This window comes from Mustela putorius, unplaced genomic scaffold (genome assembly GCF_011764305.1).
Source record: "Mustela putorius furo isolate JIRA1106 unplaced genomic scaffold, ASM1176430v1.1 tig00003909_pilon_pilon_pilon, whole genome shotgun sequence".
Taxonomy (NCBI): domain Eukaryota; kingdom Metazoa; phylum Chordata; class Mammalia; order Carnivora; family Mustelidae; genus Mustela; species Mustela putorius.
Genome location: NW_025422057.1, coordinates 36,619,368 through 36,641,830, shown reverse-complemented (window position 1 = coordinate 36,641,830; position 22,463 = coordinate 36,619,368). Strand labels below are relative to the sequence as shown.

General features: G+C 42.5%; 1 protein-coding gene across 11 annotated transcripts in view; it reads right to left on the bottom strand.

Moving 5' to 3' along the window:
• The window catches only part of PANK1 (pantothenate kinase 1), a 109,528-nt gene that overhangs the window by 13,210 nt on the left and 73,855 nt on the right, over positions 1–22,463 (bottom strand). For all 11 annotated transcript variants that reach the window (XM_013054754.2, XM_013054755.2, XM_045068466.1 and 8 more), the window contains 2 exons: positions 9,886–10,238; positions 389–642 (listed from right to left, as the gene is read on the bottom strand). In XM_013054754.2, the coding sequence (XP_012910208.1) occupies positions 389–642; positions 9,886–10,221 (590 nt within the window). In that variant the 5' untranslated portion in view covers positions 10,222–10,238. The remainder of the gene's footprint in view (positions 1–388; positions 643–9,885; positions 10,239–22,463) is intronic.

The window sequence follows — 22,463 nt, the reverse complement described above, 5'->3', positions numbered from 1 at the left end:
GCACCAAGGAAATTCCAAAAGAAGTTTTCTTCTGAGGCCCTCTCTGACCATCCCAAGCATCCTTTCTTCTGGATCCTATTTTCTTCCTGTCCCCACCATTCATCTGGCACTCAACCATATACTGCCTTTTGCTGTGGTGTGTGCGATCCTTCTTCCCTCAACCTGACCAGTTTCCAGCAAGCTAAGGACTAGGTTTTATGACCCTTTCCATATATTACCCTCTTACTATTTTAACATATCATGCAATAAATCTTTTCTGGCTGGCCGAGAAGGATAAGATCTTTCTTGGAAAACTGTTAGATACAAATAATCTTTGTATCAACTGGTCTTCAACGAAGAGGCCTGGGTTTGGGTACAGAAAGGTTCTCCTAGTAGAAACCATGTTTACCTGGTCCCTGTGACTCTTTTATAGTTGTCCTTGGAGTACACTGCGAGAATGCTGACCCCTGAGCCCATGTTCACCAGCAACATAGGGTATGGGTTGTCAAGGCAGTACGGCTTTTTCTGACACAATTCAGGATTTGTGGGGTTTTCAAAATAGTAACATTCCGGCTTGCCATTGAAGCCAACGGAGTCGACATAAAGCAGGCCCTGAATGAGACAGTCCAGTTCATCCAGTTTATGGAGCTGCAGGTCAGCAATCTGAAAGAGAATAAAACCGCGTGAGAGATGCTATGACCACCTCAGGGGAAGCCCCAGGGGCTTTCAGCTGGACTAAACACGTGTCAGTAGCCATAGAAGCATGGAGATATCTTCCAAACTCCAAGTTGCAAAACCCTACCGATCCTTAATCGCTCTGACACAAAAGCAAGCCTTTGCTGGACCTTATGTCTGCCCACAGTGGGGAAGGAAGGACAGGAAGTTACCTGGTTGCTGGGAAAGCCTCCAGGAGTGTGTGTAATGGGTTGAACTGGTGGCCCAAAAGGTATGTCCAGGTCCTCCTTTTTAGGACCCGTGAATGTTACCTGATTCTCAAAAAGACTCTTTGCAGATGTGATTTGAGTTAAGGATCCTGAGATGAAGAGTACATCTTGGGTTATCTGTGTGGACCCTAAATCCAGTGACAAGCTTCCTTATGAGACACATGGGAAAGATCTGATGGACAGAGTGAAAAGGCCTTGTGAAGATGAAAACAGAGACTGGCGTACTCCACCAGTGGCCCAGGAATACCCACAGCCACCAGAAGCTGCTGGAAGAAGCAAATCGAATCTGCTCAAGAGCCACAAAAGGAGGTATGGTTTTCCCACACCTTGATTTTGGTCACCTCTAGAGCTATAACTGACTACGTTTCTGTTATCATGGTATCTAGTTAGGGCTGCCACAGGAAACCAATACAGGGTATCACTAAGACCAGGGCTCTCCCACAGGGGGAGAAGAGTGAGAATGTTCTGAGAACAGGAAAAACCCCACACCTGCCCATACATGTCCTGAGCAAGGCATGGTGAGCCAGGACCTGGGGGCAATCACCTTTGAGCCCACAAAACCCAACTCTGCTTTTCCCAGGCTTGGGCTTTGCAGTTAGATAGACCTGGCTTTGAATTCTAGCTCTAGCACTTAACAGAGGGGCACGAGGCAAGTTATTTAACTTGAGAGATCTCAGTTGCCTTTCTGTATAATGGGGATATTATCCACCGTACAGTGTTGTTATAAAGATTTTATAATAATAATATATGCACAAAGGGCTCAAAATATGTTGGCTGCTTTATGTGCTCCTATGACACAAAAACTCCTATTCTCCCAGATATAGGGAGAAAAAAAGTAAATGGGGTTGAGTAGGGTATGGGACAGCCTTAGGGGAGAATGGCCATCTTGTATCCTTCAAAGTTTAATTCACAGTCCCCAAAAGTAGTATCACTGCTGATCCAGATGTCTGGGTTGATGACCATTTCCCATGAACAGTAACAACAACAACAACAACAAAATATTAATAATAAATCTAATGATCCCCAACATGACACTGAACCAATGGAGATCTAATTCAAATTCTTTTTTTTTTTTTTTTAAAGATTTCATTTATTTATTTGACAGACAGAGATCACAAGTAGTCAGAGAGGCAGGCGGGGGGCGGGGGGTGGGCCACGGGGAAGCAGGCTCCCTGCTGAGCAGAGAACCTGACGTGGGGCTCAATCCCAGAACTCTGGGATCATGACCTGAGCCGAAAGCAGAGGCTTTAACCCACTGAGCCACCCAGCCACCCTCTAACTCAAATTCTTAAAGAAATATCTTTAAGAAAATAACAGCCAGTATTTATTATTTATTATACACGAAGAACTAGGTCATTTAATTCTCACAAAATCCTCTAAGTAGATATTTTATCCTCACTTTATGGTTAAGACTTGCAGAGCTTAAATAACTTTCCCTAAATGAAACAACTAGCAAAAAACTCCCAGGGGCTCCTTATTCTTCTCGTTTTCATAATGCATACTGCTTCTGGGATCTGGAAACAACCTAAACCAGTACTATACTTAGAAAATTTGCCAAAAAGGCATCATCTTCATTACAAAAGTTAAGAGCTGGAAGAACACTCTTGACTTCACATCACTCATCTGAATTTCCCATTCAACGAACTCCACTAAATCTGTGCCTATAGAGCAGAATTAGGTTACCAGCAAGGTGGTACAATTTTCTTGATACAAAGAAACAATCATTCTGGGTTTTGTTTTTGTTTTTGTTTTAATTTAAAAATCTAATTGGTTCTAGTCAATGATTCATGAATTGGACAGCATACCATCTAGCAAGGAGAAAGGAGGTCCCCAGAAACCATCATCCAAAATGACACTAGCTGATAAAGTAAATCTATCTTATAAATGATTCCAAACATTTCATTTTTTTACCCAGAGAAAATTTTGGGTGAGATGCAAATAATTACACATGTTTTAAGGGGGTAATACTTTGGGTATAGAACTACCTGGAGACCTGAAAGACGGTAGTGAGACACAACAGCGTCTTTGTCCTATCCATTTCTCAGACCTATTAACCTCTTCCACTTACAGCACTAATCACATTCTGTCTGGTTTTCTGGTTCATCAGGTCCCCCTGAGCACCATGCTCAAAGCCCACCCCATAATAATTGCTTAATAAACAGTTGTTAAGTGGGACAGGGAAAGTTATCACTTCTTGGATCAAACCAAACTGAAAAGTAGCAATTTCGTCAGCCAGTCATGGGGCTGTGGGTTAACCTGCTTAAAAATTAATCAGAGATCCATCAACAATATCGACCGCCCATGCCGGGGGCCAACATCAAAAACACAGCCAGAGACACCTGTGTGTCCGGCTGGACATCCTGAACCTATACTGTGGAGAAAGAAAAACCTCTCCAGGTAAATACACTAAGCACACACAACTTTGATCTGAAAGGAAACACTGTTATCTCACCTTGCTCATCAAATTCAATTCCAAATACAGTGTCAGCAGCAAACAGACACCTCTGCTATACATTTTACTGAAGTATAGTTATTTCTGAAGCCTGGGTCTTACATTCCCAAACTGGGAAACAGGAACATTCATCTCTTTCATTGAGACCTACAGAGATCTTCCTTAAAAAGTCTTCACCATCCAGAGAAAAGTCCAGGCTCCCAAATGTAACCTCTGAATCAAATCATTACTGGGATATTCACACAGGCCATCTGAAATTCAGAACAAGATGGGAAGTACTTCTTACACTCTGTAGTTGGTAAATACGATTGAGCGGACTCTGCAACGTTTAGCATGTTCAGATCCTAGCTATGGAGAAACGTCTCTGGGCTTGGTTTTCTTTCTATCAGGAGTAGCAAAAGCAAATGGCTACAACCACAAAAGAGTGAAGCCCTGGGCTAGATGTCAAGTAATAGAACACACAGAGGACAATACACGCAGATTTACAATTCACCTGCAGCCCATTGTCGCCAAGTCAAAATGGGAGCTCAGCGTAATTAATTAGCTGAGAGCTATTTAAAAAAAAATTTTTTTTTAACTATTGCAAGCCAACCAAACATATCTGTAGGTTGATGCTGACTTCCATCCTATTAATTTTATATGCATTCAAATGCTGATCTCTATGATGGGTCCTAAGTGATGACAGATCTGGAATATCAGATTCAGCAAACATGCAGATGAAGTTTATAGCTCATGTGAACATAACTTGTAACCAAGGTATGCTGGTAAATGTTTAACAACCAGCTCTGGGGGAGCAAAACCCTGGTTTATAACATTCACCAATTTCTGTGCTATAAGTGCCCCCACAATGGCTAATTTCAAGGTATCAGCATAATGTCACTGAACACAAGAGATGGGAAGACATGCACACAATGGGCTCTCTTAACCCAGTAGGAACTGGCCTCAGCACCCCACTGCTTCTAAGTCTCCTAAGCACTTTCAGAAAATATGGGTTTTGCTACTTCCTAAATCATTAAGCTTAAACCACTCCCCAAATATAAAAGCAACAAACCTCAGCTTCTCCTAAGACTCAAATAAACTCTGTATAAATAATGGAAGCTAATAAAAAACTACATGGATCTCATCTGCAGGACTTCAGGCAAGGAAGCTATTATTATTAGGACCCATTTTGCAGATGAAATATATCACTGGGGGTCAGTGGTTGAGTGACCTAGTCTGGATTCCAAGAAGTAGAGTAGAAAAAACTTTCAAACTACAACTACGATGAACTAACATGATTGTGCCTAGTACTAAAGTCACTCAAGGAAGTGTGTGGGTGCAGTGGAATTCTCCAATTATAGGGGCCATTAGAAACACTCAGAAGGTTTGTTGAAACAGATGGCTGGGCTCCACTCCCAGAGTTTCTGACTGCATTTCTAACAGGATCCCAGGTGATGCTGATGCTGCTGGGCCTTGGACCACACAGTAGTAGGAGTTGAAGAACTGGGATGAGTCTGTGACCCCAGTGAGAACAGACACTGGGTAAGATCACATACTGTCCCTAACAGCACCTGCCCTAGCTAACTCAGAGGGCTACCTTCAAGAATCAAATGAGACACCTCTGTAAAAATGTTTTTGGATACTGTAAAGAACTATACATATGGGGGGGTGCCTGGGTGGTTCAGTGGGTTAAGCCTCTGTCTTCAGCTCAGGTCATGATCTCAGGGTCCTGGGATTGAGTCCCGTATGCAAGCTCTCTGCTCAGTGGGGAGCCTGCTTCCTCCATGCCCCCCAACTCTCTGCCTGCTTGTGATTTGTCTGTCAAATAAATAAAATGTTAAAAAAAAAAAAGAACTATACATATGGATTTTAATTACATGAGGAGTAAACTAATTTGGGTCTTCTTATCTCAAGTTGAAATGTGCTAGTCCACTAGTCAAAGCACTATTTCCACACTGAAGACTCTAATTCATGGAGGGAATTCAGTGATTCTGGTTTATTAGTACTAGGGAAAAAATATGGTTCCTAAACACAAGGCATGTTCAGGATACAACTGTAAAATGTTGTCCATATGTGCTTCAGCTCAGTCTGTCAAAAATACTAAATAAAGAGTTAAATAGATAAATCTGGTGAAACAATAAAAAGCCATCCCAAGAGATTCCATAGTTACTCCTATGAGGCTATTCTATGGACCTTCCCCTAAACCAGTTACACTGCTCCCCTGTAATTGAGATATAAGTCACCACATTATATTTCAGAAATGAATAAAATACACATCTATATGATACCTTACACTTCCTAAGGTGCTTTTGAGGACACTGGCTCCATAAATCATTGGAAGTAGCAGAAAAGGTTATCTTACTAAACTGAGAATAATTTGCTTATAAAATAGTTGATTCTGAATTACAAATTTCACTCAGGGCTCTTTTCTCTTCCCCAAGGAGACCTAGAAGACCCAAGAGAGAGGAATTTCAAACACATTCTGTGAGTGAGAAATAGACAAAACCTCAAAGATGGCTCCTTCCTCCCTGAGCCCAATGATAAAGAGACCCCAGACCAGCGCTCGAGGGTCAAGCCAGACCCAAACGGAGAATGACATTGTCTACCAAACCTCACTTTGCCTCAATGCCATGAATCAGTCCCTGGATTCATAATCGGAGCCAATCTAATAAATGTTCTTGAATGGTCTACCGTAGACTTAGAATTTCACATATCCACAACTAACCTCCCTCCTCCTGATAATTTTTCCCCCTATTCTTAACTTTTCTAGATTGTTTCCTTAGAGATTTCTGGCTTAAGAAAGGCCAATTCTTAAGTGCTCATACCTTGAGAAAAGTATCATAAAGCCACCAGAAGATCCTTTCCTGTTCCCTAAATCTCAAGCCAACCAAATACGATTATTACATCCTATTTGTTAGAGGATAGGTCTTTTTTGAAAAGTAACTGAAAGAGTCACTTCTAGCTTCTAATTAAAGCTAGTCTTAGACCAAACAAAACTCACAAGGAAAAGTATCTATTATAATAAAGAGCTAGGTGGATAAAAAGGATGATTTCTTCCCCCTATACATTCTCCATTGTTAGAATACTTTGCATTTTAAAGAATACTCTTGTTGAAGTTAGGAAGTGTAGTTGTGGATGAAAATATTAGATTTGGTACCTACAGTATTTTTGGTGGGTTCTTTGAAACAAAACTCACAGAAATAGAGACAGGGGATAGCCAAGTCTTCCCCCTGAGGACCACCTTCTTCAATGGTGGGATTCCTCATGGTCTTCTCACTTTCTTAGGCCATCTGTAGTTAGACTAAGTTTTTCTTTTGTGTCCATTTTGGTGTATCATTAATTTAGAAGGCTTGCTTTTGCCAGTCAAAGTTCATTTGTGACAGTAATCCTAAAATGTTCAAAGCAGCAGAGAGGAAGCAAGGAAAGAAGGATGGAAGGGAGAAAAAGAGACAGAAAGAAAGAGAAAGAGAGGGAGGAAAGAAGGAAGGAAGAAAGAAAGAGAAAGAAAAGGAAACAAGAAATGTAGCTTTGGTCAGTTGAAAGTCTTCTACATGGGGTCTAACAATGCTTGTCTCGCAGTTTATAGCGCTTTCTTATACATTCAAAATTGGGTGATGACTAGCTGACATTATCTGCGGATTTAAGTATATTTACTACAAAGGAAAAAGATATAGTCATTAGATATAATAATTATGAACTATTCAGGGTCTGCTGAATATCTTTTAATTAGCTCTAATTACTTAGGTTTTTAAAACACATGTCTGCAAAGCTATATTATATTAAAAACAGTGATTTTATATAATAACAATGACAGGACTTTATAATATATATTATATATAATAATATATAATATAAATCATATATATGCATGTATGTATATATATACATACATATATATATATATATACACACACATACATACATATATAGTGATGTATATATATACATACATGCACTGCTTTATTTTGTCAGATTGCTTAATATTACAAGATTACAACCAGGTTTTATTTTTCTATTCTGGAAAAAGAGGGAAGAGCTTGGATTTAGCACACCTAAGGGTTTTAGCACTTACTGTTTCCTCTGCCTAAAACATCCTTCCTGGGATACTGGTCTGCTTTGTTTCATTACTTCTGGTTCCTGCTCCAATGTCACTTCACTGCGCTAAAACTCTCCCAACCCTCCCGATCCTCCATGCCTTGCTCCCTCCTCCTTCATAACATGTATCAGGTATACAGATATGAGATATAGTGGTATATTCTGTACTTCCATATTCATTTGCTTAATTACTGACCATCTCCCCACACTAGAATATAAGCTCCTGGAGGGCAAGGGGCTTTGTTCGGTTCCTAACAGTACTTGGCGCACAGAAGGAGCACATGAACACTTACTGGGTGAGTGAACAGAGGCTTAGGAAAGAGGATGAGACAACCTATCCCCCACTGCCACACTTTGGAAGGATAAGAGCACATCACTTAGCGAACGGACTGACAGGCTACGGGAAGAGATCCGTTCTGTCTTGACTTTGGCTGAGACTGAACGTGGAAACAGAAGGCAGCCCTTTTCCTTTCTTTCACGGATGTGTGCCCCTAGTTGGCCAGGCTGTTGGGCAAATCCTCTGGACCTGCTCCTGGCTCCAGTCTATCCACTAGGCTCCAGCAGCCTGCCTGAAGAAGCAGAGGCTTCCTTATCTTGGTTATTATAAAATATGACCTTTCTCAGCTCAGAACCTTGAGAAACACACTTGCTCACAGCCAACATCCATTGAGTAACATTTTCCCAGAACGTCCGTTACCCCAAGGAGGAATGGAGGCATTGAGGATTGTTGCAAAAATACCCCGGGGTCACCTGGGTTCTTCAGGTTCCCTAGTGGAGATGTCCAGATAGGGTGACCTGGAGAGTTCTCAGCACTACGGCTGGGTCAGCGTACTCTTCTGAGTCAGAATTGAGCTGACACCCCCGCTCTTATGAGGAGGAACTACTAGAGTCCCTTAATCCTTCCTTAGCTTTAGTTTCTTTATCCAGGAAGCACAAAAATGCTGTACTTCCTGGTCTCCAAAGGTGACCTTGTGTTCTGATGTCCTAGAACTCCTCTGTCTTCTATTTTACTGCCACCTTTTTGCAGATGGTAATACACGGGCCCCAGAAGGGATCTGCCTCACCCAAAGTCATCTGGCTAGTAAAACACAGAGGTAACACTACAATTCAGGTTCAATGTTCTTCCAACTATGAACTCAAATTTAATTTTCATGCCCCTGGATCTCCGCCTTTTCAGTTTCAAAACTCTTTGGTCATTGGGCCCCTTTGGTGGGAAAAAGATGCCACAGACCACTTAGGCAGCATCAAATTCTACGGACAGGCTGGGAAAGGGGACCCAGAAAAAAAAGCCAAACCCTGCTTATCATCGGTCTCACCCAGGACACTGTGCTAGGACTCCACTGCCAGCTTTCCTGGAAACTACTTAGTTTGCTTCATTAACTTCTTCATTAATGATAAGACTTTACAGTAAGACTGGAGTACACTAGTTCCATGACAGAATGCATCAACTGGCACGCCAGGCTTTGAAAAAATGTATTTTACCACTTATCTCACTAGATTTTCAACTTTCTGGCAAGACTCACCCCCAAATCTTCCAACCCTTTCTTCTCTAACACTCAGTTGGACCTAGTTAACCTTTTTTTCTCTTTATTTTCTGTATCTTTTATTTCACTTTTTTCTGATATTTATTCCCTGTGAATTGAGGCTGGACAGTAGAGAGATTATCTTGACTGTAGAGATGGGGAAACTGAACCACACAGCTGCTAAATGACTAAATAAAGAGAAACAGGAGCTATCTTACTCATCCATGTCCTCCACGTAGCCAGATCTGTGAAAAGTACACAAGCAGTGCAGAGCTGGTACGGACGGCCACGCAGAAGACAGCATTATTCTAAACACTTAAAACCATACTTCTAAAACCTTCCTCACTAATTAAGGAAGCCACCTATGAATAATAACCAAATGTTTCCTTTTTGTTTGGAACAAAACTTCTAAAGTACAGTCACAAAACAAAAAAGACACTTAGAGCCAACAACAGGTAGGCAGCAGTCGTCATTGTTCATAGGATTTATAGGAAGCCTCTCCGGAGGGGCTGACAGAACCAGAATGATGACTACGCTTTTCACAGCACTGTAGTAAAAACCAGCGGAAAACTCTTAAATACTCCAGAAAGGGACTGATACCATCTTATCTTTAGCATATCATGCAGCAGTAACTGTAACAAAAATGATGACGATAGCTAATATTCATGAGCATTTACTAAGTGCCAAGTACGTATTTCCTCATTTAATCCTGCATGGAACTCCCCTATAAGGTACGAACTATCTAGACACGGGAGGGAACTGAGGCACAGAGAGGGGATGTGAACCAGTCCGGAGCCCCAAGGCTCCAGTCTAGCTCTTCCACATGAGAAGCCATGATTATGGACACGGGAGAGGCTTCCTTTCCTTCTCTGAGAGGCCGTTTTGTTGTTTAAGGAGCACAGAGCTGCCCTACCATTCTGAAGTCCTTTTCGAACTTGAACGCCCCGCCTCCTGTGGCGCAGAGAGTGGTGTGAAGGCTGGAGAAGTTCTTCTCGCTGCCCATCTGGATGAACCTGTGCATTGCACAGCTGGGGAAGCGGATGAAATGCAGGTTCCCTTTGCGCCCACACATGGTCAGATTTTTCAGTTCTAGGTGGACGTCTCGGATCCCCGTCTTCCCGTAAGCCGTGTTAGAGGTCAGATACTTCCTGATGCTCTTCAGGTTCTCCACCTCCTCTTGTTCCTCTTCGGCTGTAATATCCTTTGGCTCAAAGTAGACCAATTTAACCAGTGTTCCACCGATATCCATGCCGAACCAGGGGAATGCTAGAAGACAGAAGGAGAGTACTATTGAATTCTATGCATTTAACAAGATGCTCAATTTCTGCATATCTGATCACGAAATGCAGTGGTGTCACATCTGGCATGTGCATTGAACATCCAATGCCCCTACCATCAACTCTATGTGCCTAAAAGAAGAAACAGGCAAGGAAGGAGACATTCCCCATTTACATGGCGCCCATGATTGTGCCCATTCTCTGTTCAGAGTCTGGCTCTGAGCCTGAGATGAAAAACAGGACTAGGCCCCTAGGCCCGTCTCAATTCCCAGGGTTTCTCAGGGCTCAAGTGCCTTCCCAAGCTGAGTACAATTCCAGTTCTTAAAGATCTAGATCTGCATACTCCATGGTTCCCAAATGCTAACGATTTTATCAGTATCTCGGCCAAAGAAACAGCCATCTGTTCCAACACCAAGGGAAAAACTGGCTGTGCTAGGTGTACCACAGGGTGTGCTGGTCTCTAACCCACTTGGTGCACTCTTAGGGCACTTTTCAATGACAACTGTTACAGCATTCAATTTTTGCCTCCACAAGCTCATTCTGCAAGACATGAGTCCACTACTTTAACCTACAGAAGAGGCAGGAAGGAGGAAGTGAGTGGGTTACGAAAGATGATGACCCTACGGCGGCATAACTCTAAAGAGAACAGCTTCTGTCATAGCTCATTTCTTTCTTCATGAATCAGAGACACTCTCTTCACCTCAAAATGGCCTGCTAAGGAGTCCTCCACTCAGCTGTGGGCTAGAAATCACCTTTAGCATCCCGATTCATCTCCTCTACCACTTGTTCTGATTTAATTCAGGGCTGCAACCTGGGCATGAGTATTTTCTGAAAGTTCCCTCGTGGTACCATTCTGCAGGCTTGGGAACTATTAAACCAGAAGAAACATGGCCTCTGACAGGCAAGACCAGCAATAAGCACGGCGCCCGACCAGGTCTCCAACATGAAGGTATACCTTTGGGGACAACAGTGTGCGCGTGTGTGTATGTGCGTGTACATTACATGTATATATATACGAATATATGTAGCAAATCTGCTTGAGATGCTTATCTATAACAGAATTAATTTCATCATAATAATTTTTTGTTATAAGAACAGGCTGAGCTCCCTGAACCCCGACTTCATTTAGAGGCGACTTAGAAAGTTAATACTGTGCTGTCAGATGCTCTGCGATGAACACAGAGCAAACCCAAATGAGACTGCAAAATCCGGGGTCTCCCTTTTCATTTCCCTCAGCAGACGCCATGGACAAAATGTGAAACTGGAATATTAAAGCTGAGTTTAAAGATATAGGGAGCTCAAATGACTTCTTTCAGGAGTTTATTCTATTCAGCCCTGGAGAAACATCCATCCGAGCCCTACTCAAGTTGTGTATTGTCCAACACAGAGAATATGGCCAGGAACATGAGGGAGACTTCCGGCAGTTCTTTTTTCTTAGCCCTCTTCATCAGTCAGGTGGGGAGGGTCCGGGGAGAGGTACATAGTAAGAAGCCATCCCTGTACATGCAGTGTTTCTCTCCAGTGCTTCCCTGCGGTCATCTGAGCTGTAATCCAAGCCAGCAGCTCCACCCTTGGAAGCAGTAACTCTTAACAAGTGTAGCTAAAACCCCAAACTCCCCGAAAGATTAAGAGCAGCAGATTCTATGGACAAGACCAAGGTTGCCAATGTCCTACTGTAATTGCGGAAGTTTGCGAAGCAAATCCCACAGTGCAGGTTGGTGAGCTTGCTTGTCCTAGCAGGAGATAATAGAAAACTGGAAGCAGTTTTAGGTCAAACCTAAAATCCGGATTCACAACTGCTTCCAATAAATAGCAGTCAATAACCAGCTCACTGTCACTCCCTCCACCTCTCTGGGTCTCAAGTCCCTTAATGTGAAAGAAATGAATTGCAGCAGAATGGTCTCCAGTTCTCTCCCTACTCTAAACTTCCTATGGATTCTTTCAGAAATATATATATATATATGATTTATATATGTATATAAATTACAACTACCCCCAATCCTGTAGGCTGGCCAGAACCCCCGTTTAAATCTCTAGTGAAATACTTTATTGGCATGTCAACAGGTGCCTGGGCTATGCAATCAGTGTTGCAGGTATAATCCATTCTTACCATCCTAAGAAAGACACCTACTACTGGACAGGATGGGGGAAGTTTCTGGAATATTGCTAGGCTAATCATCTGGAAGAACTCTGGCAGCACCTATTAAAATCAAAAGTACACATACATTTTTAACCCAGCTAATCCCTCTCCTGGACCATACTTAAAAAGCACTAGTATTGGGGCGCCTGGGTGGCTCAGTGGGTTAAGCCGCTGCCTTCAGCTCAGGTCATGATCTCAGCGTCCTGGGATCGAGCCCCGCATCGGGCTCTCTGCTCCACAGGGAGCCTGCTTCCCTTTCTCTCTTCCTCTGCCTGCCTCTCTGCCTACTTGTGATCTCTGTCTGTCAAATAAATAAATAAAATCTTAAAAAAAAAAAAAGCACTAGTATTTGAGGATAAGTATAAGAATGTTCATTGCATATGACCCAGCAATTGCACTACTGGTATTTATCCACAGGATACAAACACAGTGATTCGAATGACCACATGCGCTCCAATGTTTATCGCAGCAATGACAGCCAAAGTATGGAATGAGCCCAGATGTCCACCGACAGATGAATGGAACTACAGGGTATTAAGGTAAGCAAAATCAGTCAGTCAGAGAAAGACAAATACCAGGATCTCACTCATACGTGGAACTTAAGAAACGAAACAGATGAACGCAGGGGAAGGGAAGGAAAAATAAAATAAGACAAAAACAGAGAGGGAGGCAAACCACAAGAGGCTCTTAACTCTAGGAAACAAACTGAGGGCTGCTGGAAGGGTGGTGCGTGGGGGGTGGGAAAACGGGATGACGGGCATTAAGGTGGGCACTTGATATGAGGAGCACTGGGTGTTAGAGGCAACTGATGGATCACTAAAGTCTACCCCTGGAACTAATAATACACCATAGGTTAACTAAACTGATTTTTAAATTAAAAAAGGGTGGGGGGAGAATGTTCACTGCAGTACCCTTTACAGCGGCCAAATTTAAAAAGAACAAAAACAGGGGCACCTGTGCTTGCTTCGGCAGCACATATACCAAAACAGGCACACCTGGCTGGCGTAGTCAGAAGAGCATGTGATTCTTGGTTCATGCATTTCAGCCCTACACTCGGGGTAGAGATTACTTACATGAATAAAAACTTCAAAAAGAAAAAAAAAAAAACATAAAAACAAAAACCTGAAAACAAAGTGAACAGGAAAACTGTTCAACAAAGTTTATTATTTCCAAACCACGGACTATTGGGCAGCTGTTGAAAAGAATGAATGAGATCTATACCAGCTGCCGGCTATTCCTAAGCTTCTGTTAATGAGAGAATTAAAAGATGCCCAGAAGTACAAATAAATCATTTATTTACCCTGTGTGGTTTGGGGGGAGGGGGAGGATGGCTGGAAGGTAGGAAAATAGGTGGAAGGGAGAACCCTATATTTAAGATGATATGAGCCTTCTGAAAGATAGAGAAGGCTCTCTTCCCTCCAGGCTATTAATATCTTTAGCAGGGGCGCAGGAAGGGCTGGCTGTATGGGTGGAGGCTCTAGAGAGATTAATGGAGGGGACGAAGAAAATTCTACACTCAGATCATTCAGTACATGCAGAAGTAAAAAAGAAAGAAAGAAAAAAAGTTCAGTGACAATGGAAAACAGGAGACGTCCCAGCACAGAATCGACAGAACAAGCTGTGTGAAACCCAGGAAATAATCTAGTTCTGTAGTCGAAACCCAGTATTCACTCAGTCACAGCTGTCACCAGACCTCGGAAATGAAGAGTCCCTTTATTTGGTTGGCTATTGGTTAAGTACAAGCAACTGCAAAGAGGTCTCACTTTTAAAAACGTGAGAGGGGACACCTAAACATTTTGTTAAGTTATTTAGAATCCTGCTGTCTTTCCTGCTTCCCCTCCTGCTCATTTCAAAGCTTTTGTTGGCAACCCAACAAAACAGTGGGAAAATGCGTAGAGTTCTGAAAATTCAGTTATATTAGCAGTTTTGCTTAAGGTAAAAGGGAATAAAGACTGGAACACTGCATTAGTTTAAATTGCAATAGAAACAGCTTTCACGGGGCGCCTGGGTGGCTCAGTGGGTTAAGCCGCTGCCTTCGGCTCAGGTCATGATCTCAGGGTCCTGGGATCGAGTCCCGCATCGGGCTCTCTGCTCAGCAGGAAGCCCGCTTCCTCCTCCTCTCTCTCTCTGCCTGTCTCTCTGCCTACTTGTGATCTCTCTCTGTCAAATAAATAAATAAAATCTTTAAAAAAAAAAAAAAAGAAGAAACAGCTTTCACTTACCTGTGTTCACTTCTTAACTTCATGAAAAAAAAAAATGCTCTTCTATTCCCATGTCAATGCTTTTATAGAAACTGTCAGATTTCTGAATGCACAGTTTTATTCATCTCCCTGATACTAAGAGCTACCTAAATCTTACACTTCCCAACCATAAGCCCTGGATGGAGATAAAAGACAAGGGGAAGGAAGAACATCCCAGTGCAGCTATCATCCATAACTCGTGTGTTCTTTAATCCAGAATGTCCAAATGCTTTGATAAATTCAGCTGAACCACTGATAAGAGTCTGTTCTGTGTTTGCCGGGAGTGATGCTGGTTCTAGATACAGAATGTCTGCATTCACCCTCTACTCCTTCCATCACATGTCATTTTAAAAGAATTTCTAGAATATTCATCAAAGATGTTCAGCAGAAGACATGGCTTAAAGGGTCCAAGAAGACTTTGACAACTGATTTACTCATTCTAGATGGTTCCTACCATAGTGAGTTGTGCATAAACAAGAAGCCAACATTCATCAAACAAGGTGCTACAGATAAGCAGTGGACTTTCCCTTCCCTCAGCATATTATAAAGAATCATCATAATAGTAAAGAATAAAAGGGATAAAAGAAGAAGAATAAAAGAATAAAAGAAATTCTTGCAAGGGTGCACCGGGAAACATACACAAAGATGTTCACTGCAGCAATTTTTAGCAATGAAAAGCTGGTAACACTGTAGACATCCATCAGTACGTAAATGAAAAGTAATATACTTATATGATGGAATACTATATAGCTATGAGAAGCAACTAGATTAGTATGAGTCAAGACAGAGCCCAAAAACAATGCTGAAGGAACACTGCTTTAATGGTGAGCCCATGACATATAGATCGTCACTCCCAGGCCAGAACATTTCATTAGAGACATAAGACCCTACAGCGCTTTCCCACTGTGCAGGAAGCATTTCACATGTTGGCTGATCTATCAGCTTAGGTCCTGGAGTGAAGACAGAGCGGGTCTTCAATGCACATACAGCATGAGCACGAAATGAACCTTTGTTCTTTAAACCACCAGACTTGGGTATTGCCTGTTACTGCAATAGACCCTGACCTGACTGCTACTTGAAATGGAGTGACTTCAACAGCAACAAAGGAGTTCAGCCAGCAGAGAGGGAGGAAATGGATTTTGGAGGCTGGCAAAACATTTGATAAAACCATCATGTATGATAACTTGAAAGGCAGATAATATACTTGAAGAATTAGTAGATATTGTGGAAGAGATTGAAAGTCAAATGTTAATAGCATATGTTGGCTACTATTGGCTGCATTTTATTTTTTAAAATTTTATTTATTTATTTTTGTAAAAGTAGGCTTGAACTCACAATCCTGAGATCAAGGGCTGTGTGAGCTACTGACCGAGTCATCCAGGCATCCCTGTTGGCTGCATTTTTAAAAGGTGCGCCCAGAAACAAGCTGAGGGTTGCTGGAGGGGAGGACAGTCCAGGGGATGGGGTAACTAGGTGATAGGCATTAAGGAGGGCATGTGATGACTGAGCACTGGGTGTTACATACAACTGATGAATCACTGAACTCTACCTCTGAAATTAACAATACACGCTATGTTAATTAATTGAATTTAAGTTAAAAAAATAAAAAAGGAATTTACCATTAAAAAAAAAAAAACGTGCACTCAGAAAGTACTGGCTGGTTTACAAACAAAAAGAGGGAATAGGGTCCATCAAGTTAGAGTTGGAGAGTTGGAGAGTTGGAAAAAGCAGCTGCTTCTCTTCTCCAACAGATAAGCAATGAAATCCAGAGACTAGAAAGGCTCTGCATAAGAGAGGACAATTAGCACTTAGCTGTGGGGTGAGGTTCAAAGGAAGAGAATAGGCTCTCACACTCTTAACACTGTGAGAGGGTTACAACATCTCCAAGCAAAGGTGCAGTTAAGATCATGGGTTCTTGGGGCACCTGGGTGGCTCAGTGGGTTAAAGCCTCTGCCTTCACCCCAGGTCATGATCCCAGGGTCCTGGGATCCAGCCCTGCATTGGGCTCTCTGCTCAGCGGGGAGCCTGTTTCCTCCTCTCTCTCTGCCTGCCTCTCTGCCTGCTTGTGATCTCTGTCTGTCAAATAAATAAATAAAATCTTAAAAAAAAAAAAAATCATGGGCTCTTAGTTAATTCTTTCAATTAGAATACCTCAGGGGAAAAGAGACCAGAGGTGTGGCTTCCCACCAAAGGCTGACAGGTTCAAAGTATCATCAATTAAATCAATAAAGAAATGCTGGAAGCAAAACTACAAAGGCATCCAGGGAACGTAAGTATGCCAAGGACTGAGGCCTTGGCATATGGAAATAAACTAGAGTTAAATAGATAGGAAACTTACTTCCTTTTGAAAAGAGTTTTATTGCCAGAGAATGCCCGAGCCCCCAAACCTCTGAAGTCAGCTGAGAAAGCGGCTCAGCTCCCACAAAGGGCATATTCTTCGGTCTTGCCTTAGTTGTGATTCAGGAAGTTATTGGAAAAAGCCGAGGCTTGAAGAGACCAATGGACTGGGGAGCCGCTTTCCGAGATAACGATCAAGACCCAAAGAAACATCCTCCACCTACAAGTCAAGGAGCCCAGACGGATTTCAGAACTGCTTCAGCATTTCTGCTAAAGAGGACAGATATCCAGAGTTGAGGTCAATACCACTTTGTATCACCCCCTGCCCATCATCTGGATGCCATGACTGGGGGACGCTTCGGGGCTATCTACTTTGGGACGGGAATGCCTGTATTTCGCCTGCAAGGCAATTATCTGGTAATCCGAAAAGTAAATTGTGGTGGTCACTAGTGCTGCTGCCCAAATATTTCTGCTTCTTTTCCTGCCAGGCCCATGGGGTCAGACTGCATCTCCTGGCCATTTTATAATTGAGCTGGGCAACGTGCCTACTCTAGTCGGTGAGTTGTGCTTGGGCGAGTGTCTGTCACCTGCAGGCAAGAGCACTCACAGCCATGGTGAGACCCTTCAGATCACCTTCCCTATAACCAGGACCAGTCAAGCCCGAGATAATGACTGTTGCCTCATCTGGGTCAGAGTGAGGATGAGCCAGAATGGAGCCCCCAGCCACCCCCTTGATGGGCTTATAATGTGAATGAGAGATAAATCTTTGTTGTTCTAAGGAACTGAGACTTGAGGGTTGTCACACAGATGATTCATTTATCCTCACTAATATGTCCTCCATCAAAATCTGGCTATTGGGCACCTGGATGGGGCTCAGTCATTAAGCGTCTGCCTTTTGCTCAGGTCCTAATCCCAGGATCCTGGGACTGAGTCCCGCCTGGGGCTCCCTGCTCAATGGGAAGCCTGTTTCTCTCTCCCTCTGCCCCTCCCCCTACTCATGCTCATCCTCTCTTTCTCTCTCAAAAATAATTAAGTAAAATATTTGACAGAGAGAGACACAGCGAGAAAGGGAACACAAGCAGGGGGAATGGGAGTGGGAGAGGGAGAAGCAGGCTTCCCGCTGAGCAGGGAGCCTGATGCAGGGCTCGATCCCAGGATCCTGGGATCATGACCTGAGCCAAAGGCAGACATTTAATGACTGAGCCACCCAGGCACCCCAAATAAGTAAAATCTTAAAAAAAAAAAATCTGTTATTTCCCTGGAACCGTCCCTCTCCTGCAGAACCAGACCCAGGGACTGTCAGTCTCAATGATAAACATGTGGTTGTTGAGCGTTAATAAAAAGGTATGTAGAATAATAATAATAAAAAAAAAGGTATATAGGTCCTGTTGCATTTATTTCTGTCTAAAAATTTCTCCATGGGGCGCCTAGGTGGCTCGGTGGGTTAAGCCTCTGCCTTCGGCTCAGGTCATGACCTCAGGTTCCTGGGATCAAGCCCCACATCGGGCTCTCTGCTCGGCGGGGAGCCTGCTTCCCTCTCTCTCTCTCTGCCTGCCTCTCTTCCTACTTGTGATCTCTCTCTCTCTCTGTGTCAAATGAATAAATAAAATCTTAAAAAAAAAAATAAAAATTTCTCCAAACACAAACCAGGATTGGCAATCTGGTAGTAATTTAAAACCTGTATTCCAAATCTGTATTCCAAATACTGTGGCAAAGATATTTAGAAGTCTTATTGGTAGTCGGTGGCTTTAAAACAAAGCCTGTTTCTTAAAGACCTTTTTGGAACACTGGAGAGGCACCCATGCTTCCCGCAGTAAATTTCAAGGGTTACACAGTGAACTCCAAGGAACATCAATGAGCAAAGACCAAACAAACCAACAAAAAACCCCAACAAGCACAACGCAGAAAAAGTTTCCTACCAGTCAAAGGAACAATTTTAAGGGCCAAGGGAGCCTGACCTCCTCTTGAACAACAGGCCAGAGCTTTAAGGTATTCCCAGTGAGGCAAAGTTCACTAATCCACCAATATTTTTTTCTGTGAGGAAGGTTAGCACCTCTGGGCACAGGTCTGACTCAGCAACCAGTCGCTGTCCTGCACAGTTTAATACATTTCTCTAGGTTCCACCAAGTTGGAATTTGGTGAACTAATTGTGAATAGGGAACAGTGTGACTGAATTTCTTTCCCCACTACTTGAGAATAGATTTTTTTAAACATTTTATTTATTTATTTGAGAGACTGTGCAAGTGGAAGGGTTGGGGCACATGAGAAGAGGGAAAAGCAGACTCTGTTTGGCATGGAGCCAAACTTAGGGCTCCATCTCAGGACCCTGAGCCGATATCAAGAGTCAGACACTTAATGGACTGAGCCACCCAGAAGCCCTACAAATAGATCTGTTGAGCTAACTAACGGGTAGAAAAGGTATTTTAGGTTTGGATAAGCAACAGGGGAAAATGGGACTTTTAAAGCACTGATATTTGGGGGGGGCGCTGTGGGTGGCTCAGTTGGTTAAGTCTGCATTCAGCTCTGTTCATGATCCTGGGGTCCTGGGATCAAGTCCCAAGTTGGGCTCCTCACTGAGCGGGGAGCCTGCTTCTTCCTCTGACCTTCCTCCTGCTCGTGCATGCTCTCTCTCTCTCTCTCTCAAATAAATAAATAAAATCTTAAAAAAAAAATAAAGCACTGATATTTTTATGCTACATGAATACTAATTATGTTCAAGTTGCCTAAGGACCTCTACACGTTTAAAAAAAAAAAACTTAGTTAACTTAGATTCGAGGGTGTTAACAGAACTGAATTTCTTAAAAAATTAGTTCTCTGAGGCCAAGCTTCCTCTTCACCATATCTAAATTTAGCTGGTAGTATAATGTAGTCTTTGCTAATATATTCACAGAAACATTTAACTTTAGGAGGTGAAAGGGACCTTAGGTCGAGTCCAACATCCTATTTGCAGATAAGGAAATTATGGCTCAGAAAGATCAAGGATTATCCAAGGTCAGTCCCAGTAGTTTGGACCCATTTACAGTTTCATGAGCCAGTAAGCTCCCCATTTTGCAAGACTTGCCTGAGTTGAGCAGCTTGTCACTTGCAGTGACAGCATGCAGACAGACAGGATGGTCGTGGGCAAGCTCCTTCCTTGAGCCACTGACTAAGCCGTAAGTTGGAAGTGGGCTCACCGATCACCAAGGTTGTGTCCACTTCTCACATCCCATCATCCTCAACACACACACACACACACACACACACACACACAGAGTCCTCCAAAACCATAGTTTTTTAACTGTGTAAAACAAGAGCTAAAAACCTAACAGCTATTTAAGGACTTTGAAGAAAGTGGTAAATGTAAAATTTAATAAAAGGGTTTCGGTAACACTGTAGAAGGAACCCATAATTATCGCACACAGAGCAATCGGCTAAACATGAAATATTCTATGCGAAGAAACCTGAGTCATGCTCTCTTTCAAATGCACGCACACCAGGTTCCCTTCGTTTGAATTTTAGTCACATGGCAATCCCCAGCTGTCAACGGGAAAAACACCTAAGCACTTACATAGCACTTGGTGGGAATAGAAGCATGGGCTTTTTGGAAATACCTATTAAAAAAGCTCCAGATTCTGCCTATATTCTTTAATATATCAGTTCCACTGTACCCTAAAGAAATAATAATTATGCATGTATTCAAAAATTTATCTTTAAAAGGCCACTTAACTTCCACTACTGAGAGAAAATTAATTATTGTCTAAACATACAGAATGGGTTAAATAAACTAAGTAAAACGATTACCCATTAATATAAAGGGACAAATCACCACCATTAAAATAATTTTGTAGGAAGGCATTTAATGATGTGAAAAAAATGTTCATTATATGTTGTTAGGTGAAAAGGGAAGGTGATGCAGTGTTACAGTGTACAAGATTATAATTTTGTATAAAAATCAAATAGCAATTCGAACACAGACAAGACTAGAAACTTCAGGTGGAAATGTAATCTGCTTTTATCTCTGGGTCATGGATTAGGGTAATTTTTTTCTCCTGGCTTTTCTGATGATGCCTTTTTTTTTTTTTTTAAGATTTTATTTATTTATTTGACAGAGGGAGATCACAAGTAGGCAGAGAGGCAGGCAGAGAGGCAGGCATAGAGAGAGGGGGAAGCAAGCTCCATGCTGAGCAGAGAGCCCGATGCGGGACTCGATCCCAGGACCCTGAGATCATGACCTGAGCCGAAGGCATCGGCTTAACCCACTGAGCCACCCAGGTGCCCCTGATAATGCTTTTCAATTGCTTATAATAACCTAATCTTAATAATGCATTTAATTTAATCTTAATAATAAAAGTCATTTTATTTATTTATTTATGGATAAAGATTTTATTTGTTTATTTGAGAGAGAGAGCATGAGCAGGGGGCAGGGGGAGAAGGGTTGGGAGAAAGGGCAAGAAGCAGAGACTCTCCACTGAGCAGGGAGCTGGACACAGGGCTCAATCCCAGGACCCTGAGCTGGTCAGACACCTAACTGACTGGGCCACCCAGATGCCCAATAATCAGAGTTATTTTAGAATTCTGAATCACAAACTTCACTTCACGATGCAAAAGAAAAAGAAATTATTTTCCTTTTGTTTCAGGGAGCTGACAGCAGATCTGTGGTCCTGCCCCCAGGAACCCATGTGCCTGCATTCCCCAGCCCCACAGCCCTTTCCCTGCTCAGGACATACTCTCCCTGGAGCAAGCCTCTTAATAAAATCCACTAGGCACAAGCTATCAGTGACCAGGAACACCAGGCCCCCCAAGAACAAAGCTGTTTCATCAGTTACACCCTTGACAGTGGAAATTTAGGGTAGGAGGAGTCCTGATTTACCTGCCTGCACTATCGTCAGAGCAAAACCTATTGGTTAAACCTGGCCACTGTAAACGCACTTGATGGCAGAGATATGTTTGCTGGAAAGGATCACCGTGAGAAAGGCCACATATCCCTGTGTGACAATAACCCTCCTGCCACTGGCATAGCCTCCAATTCCCATCAACTTTAGCTGATTGAAAAAAAAAAAAAAAAAAAGCCTGATCATATTCTCATATACAAGAGTGAAAAAGAGAATAGCAAAGATTCCTTTCAGAACGTCTGAGGCCAGCAGAAGCATCATCCCATCAGACACCAGAAGTAAGGCCGGGATTTCACCAACTCTGCTCTGCTACACACAACACACTCAGTGCCTAGGACCTGCCTCCTTTTTGGGCACTCATGAAAAAATTATAATTTCTTTAAAAATCAGAAGAAAACACACAAATTTTCAAGGCAAAAAAAAATGTTGTAATATGTCATATTAACACAATTGTCTTTATACCAAGAGTTAAAGACTTTTAACTTTGAATTTCATATGGAGGAAGAAGCACATGAAAACCAACTGCTCCTTGGAGAGGGGGGTGGGGGTGGGGTCCACGGAAGTTAGCCCCAGTTTACATTCTGCACCACATCCAGTCCCAGGTTAGAACTGACAAGATGCCAGAC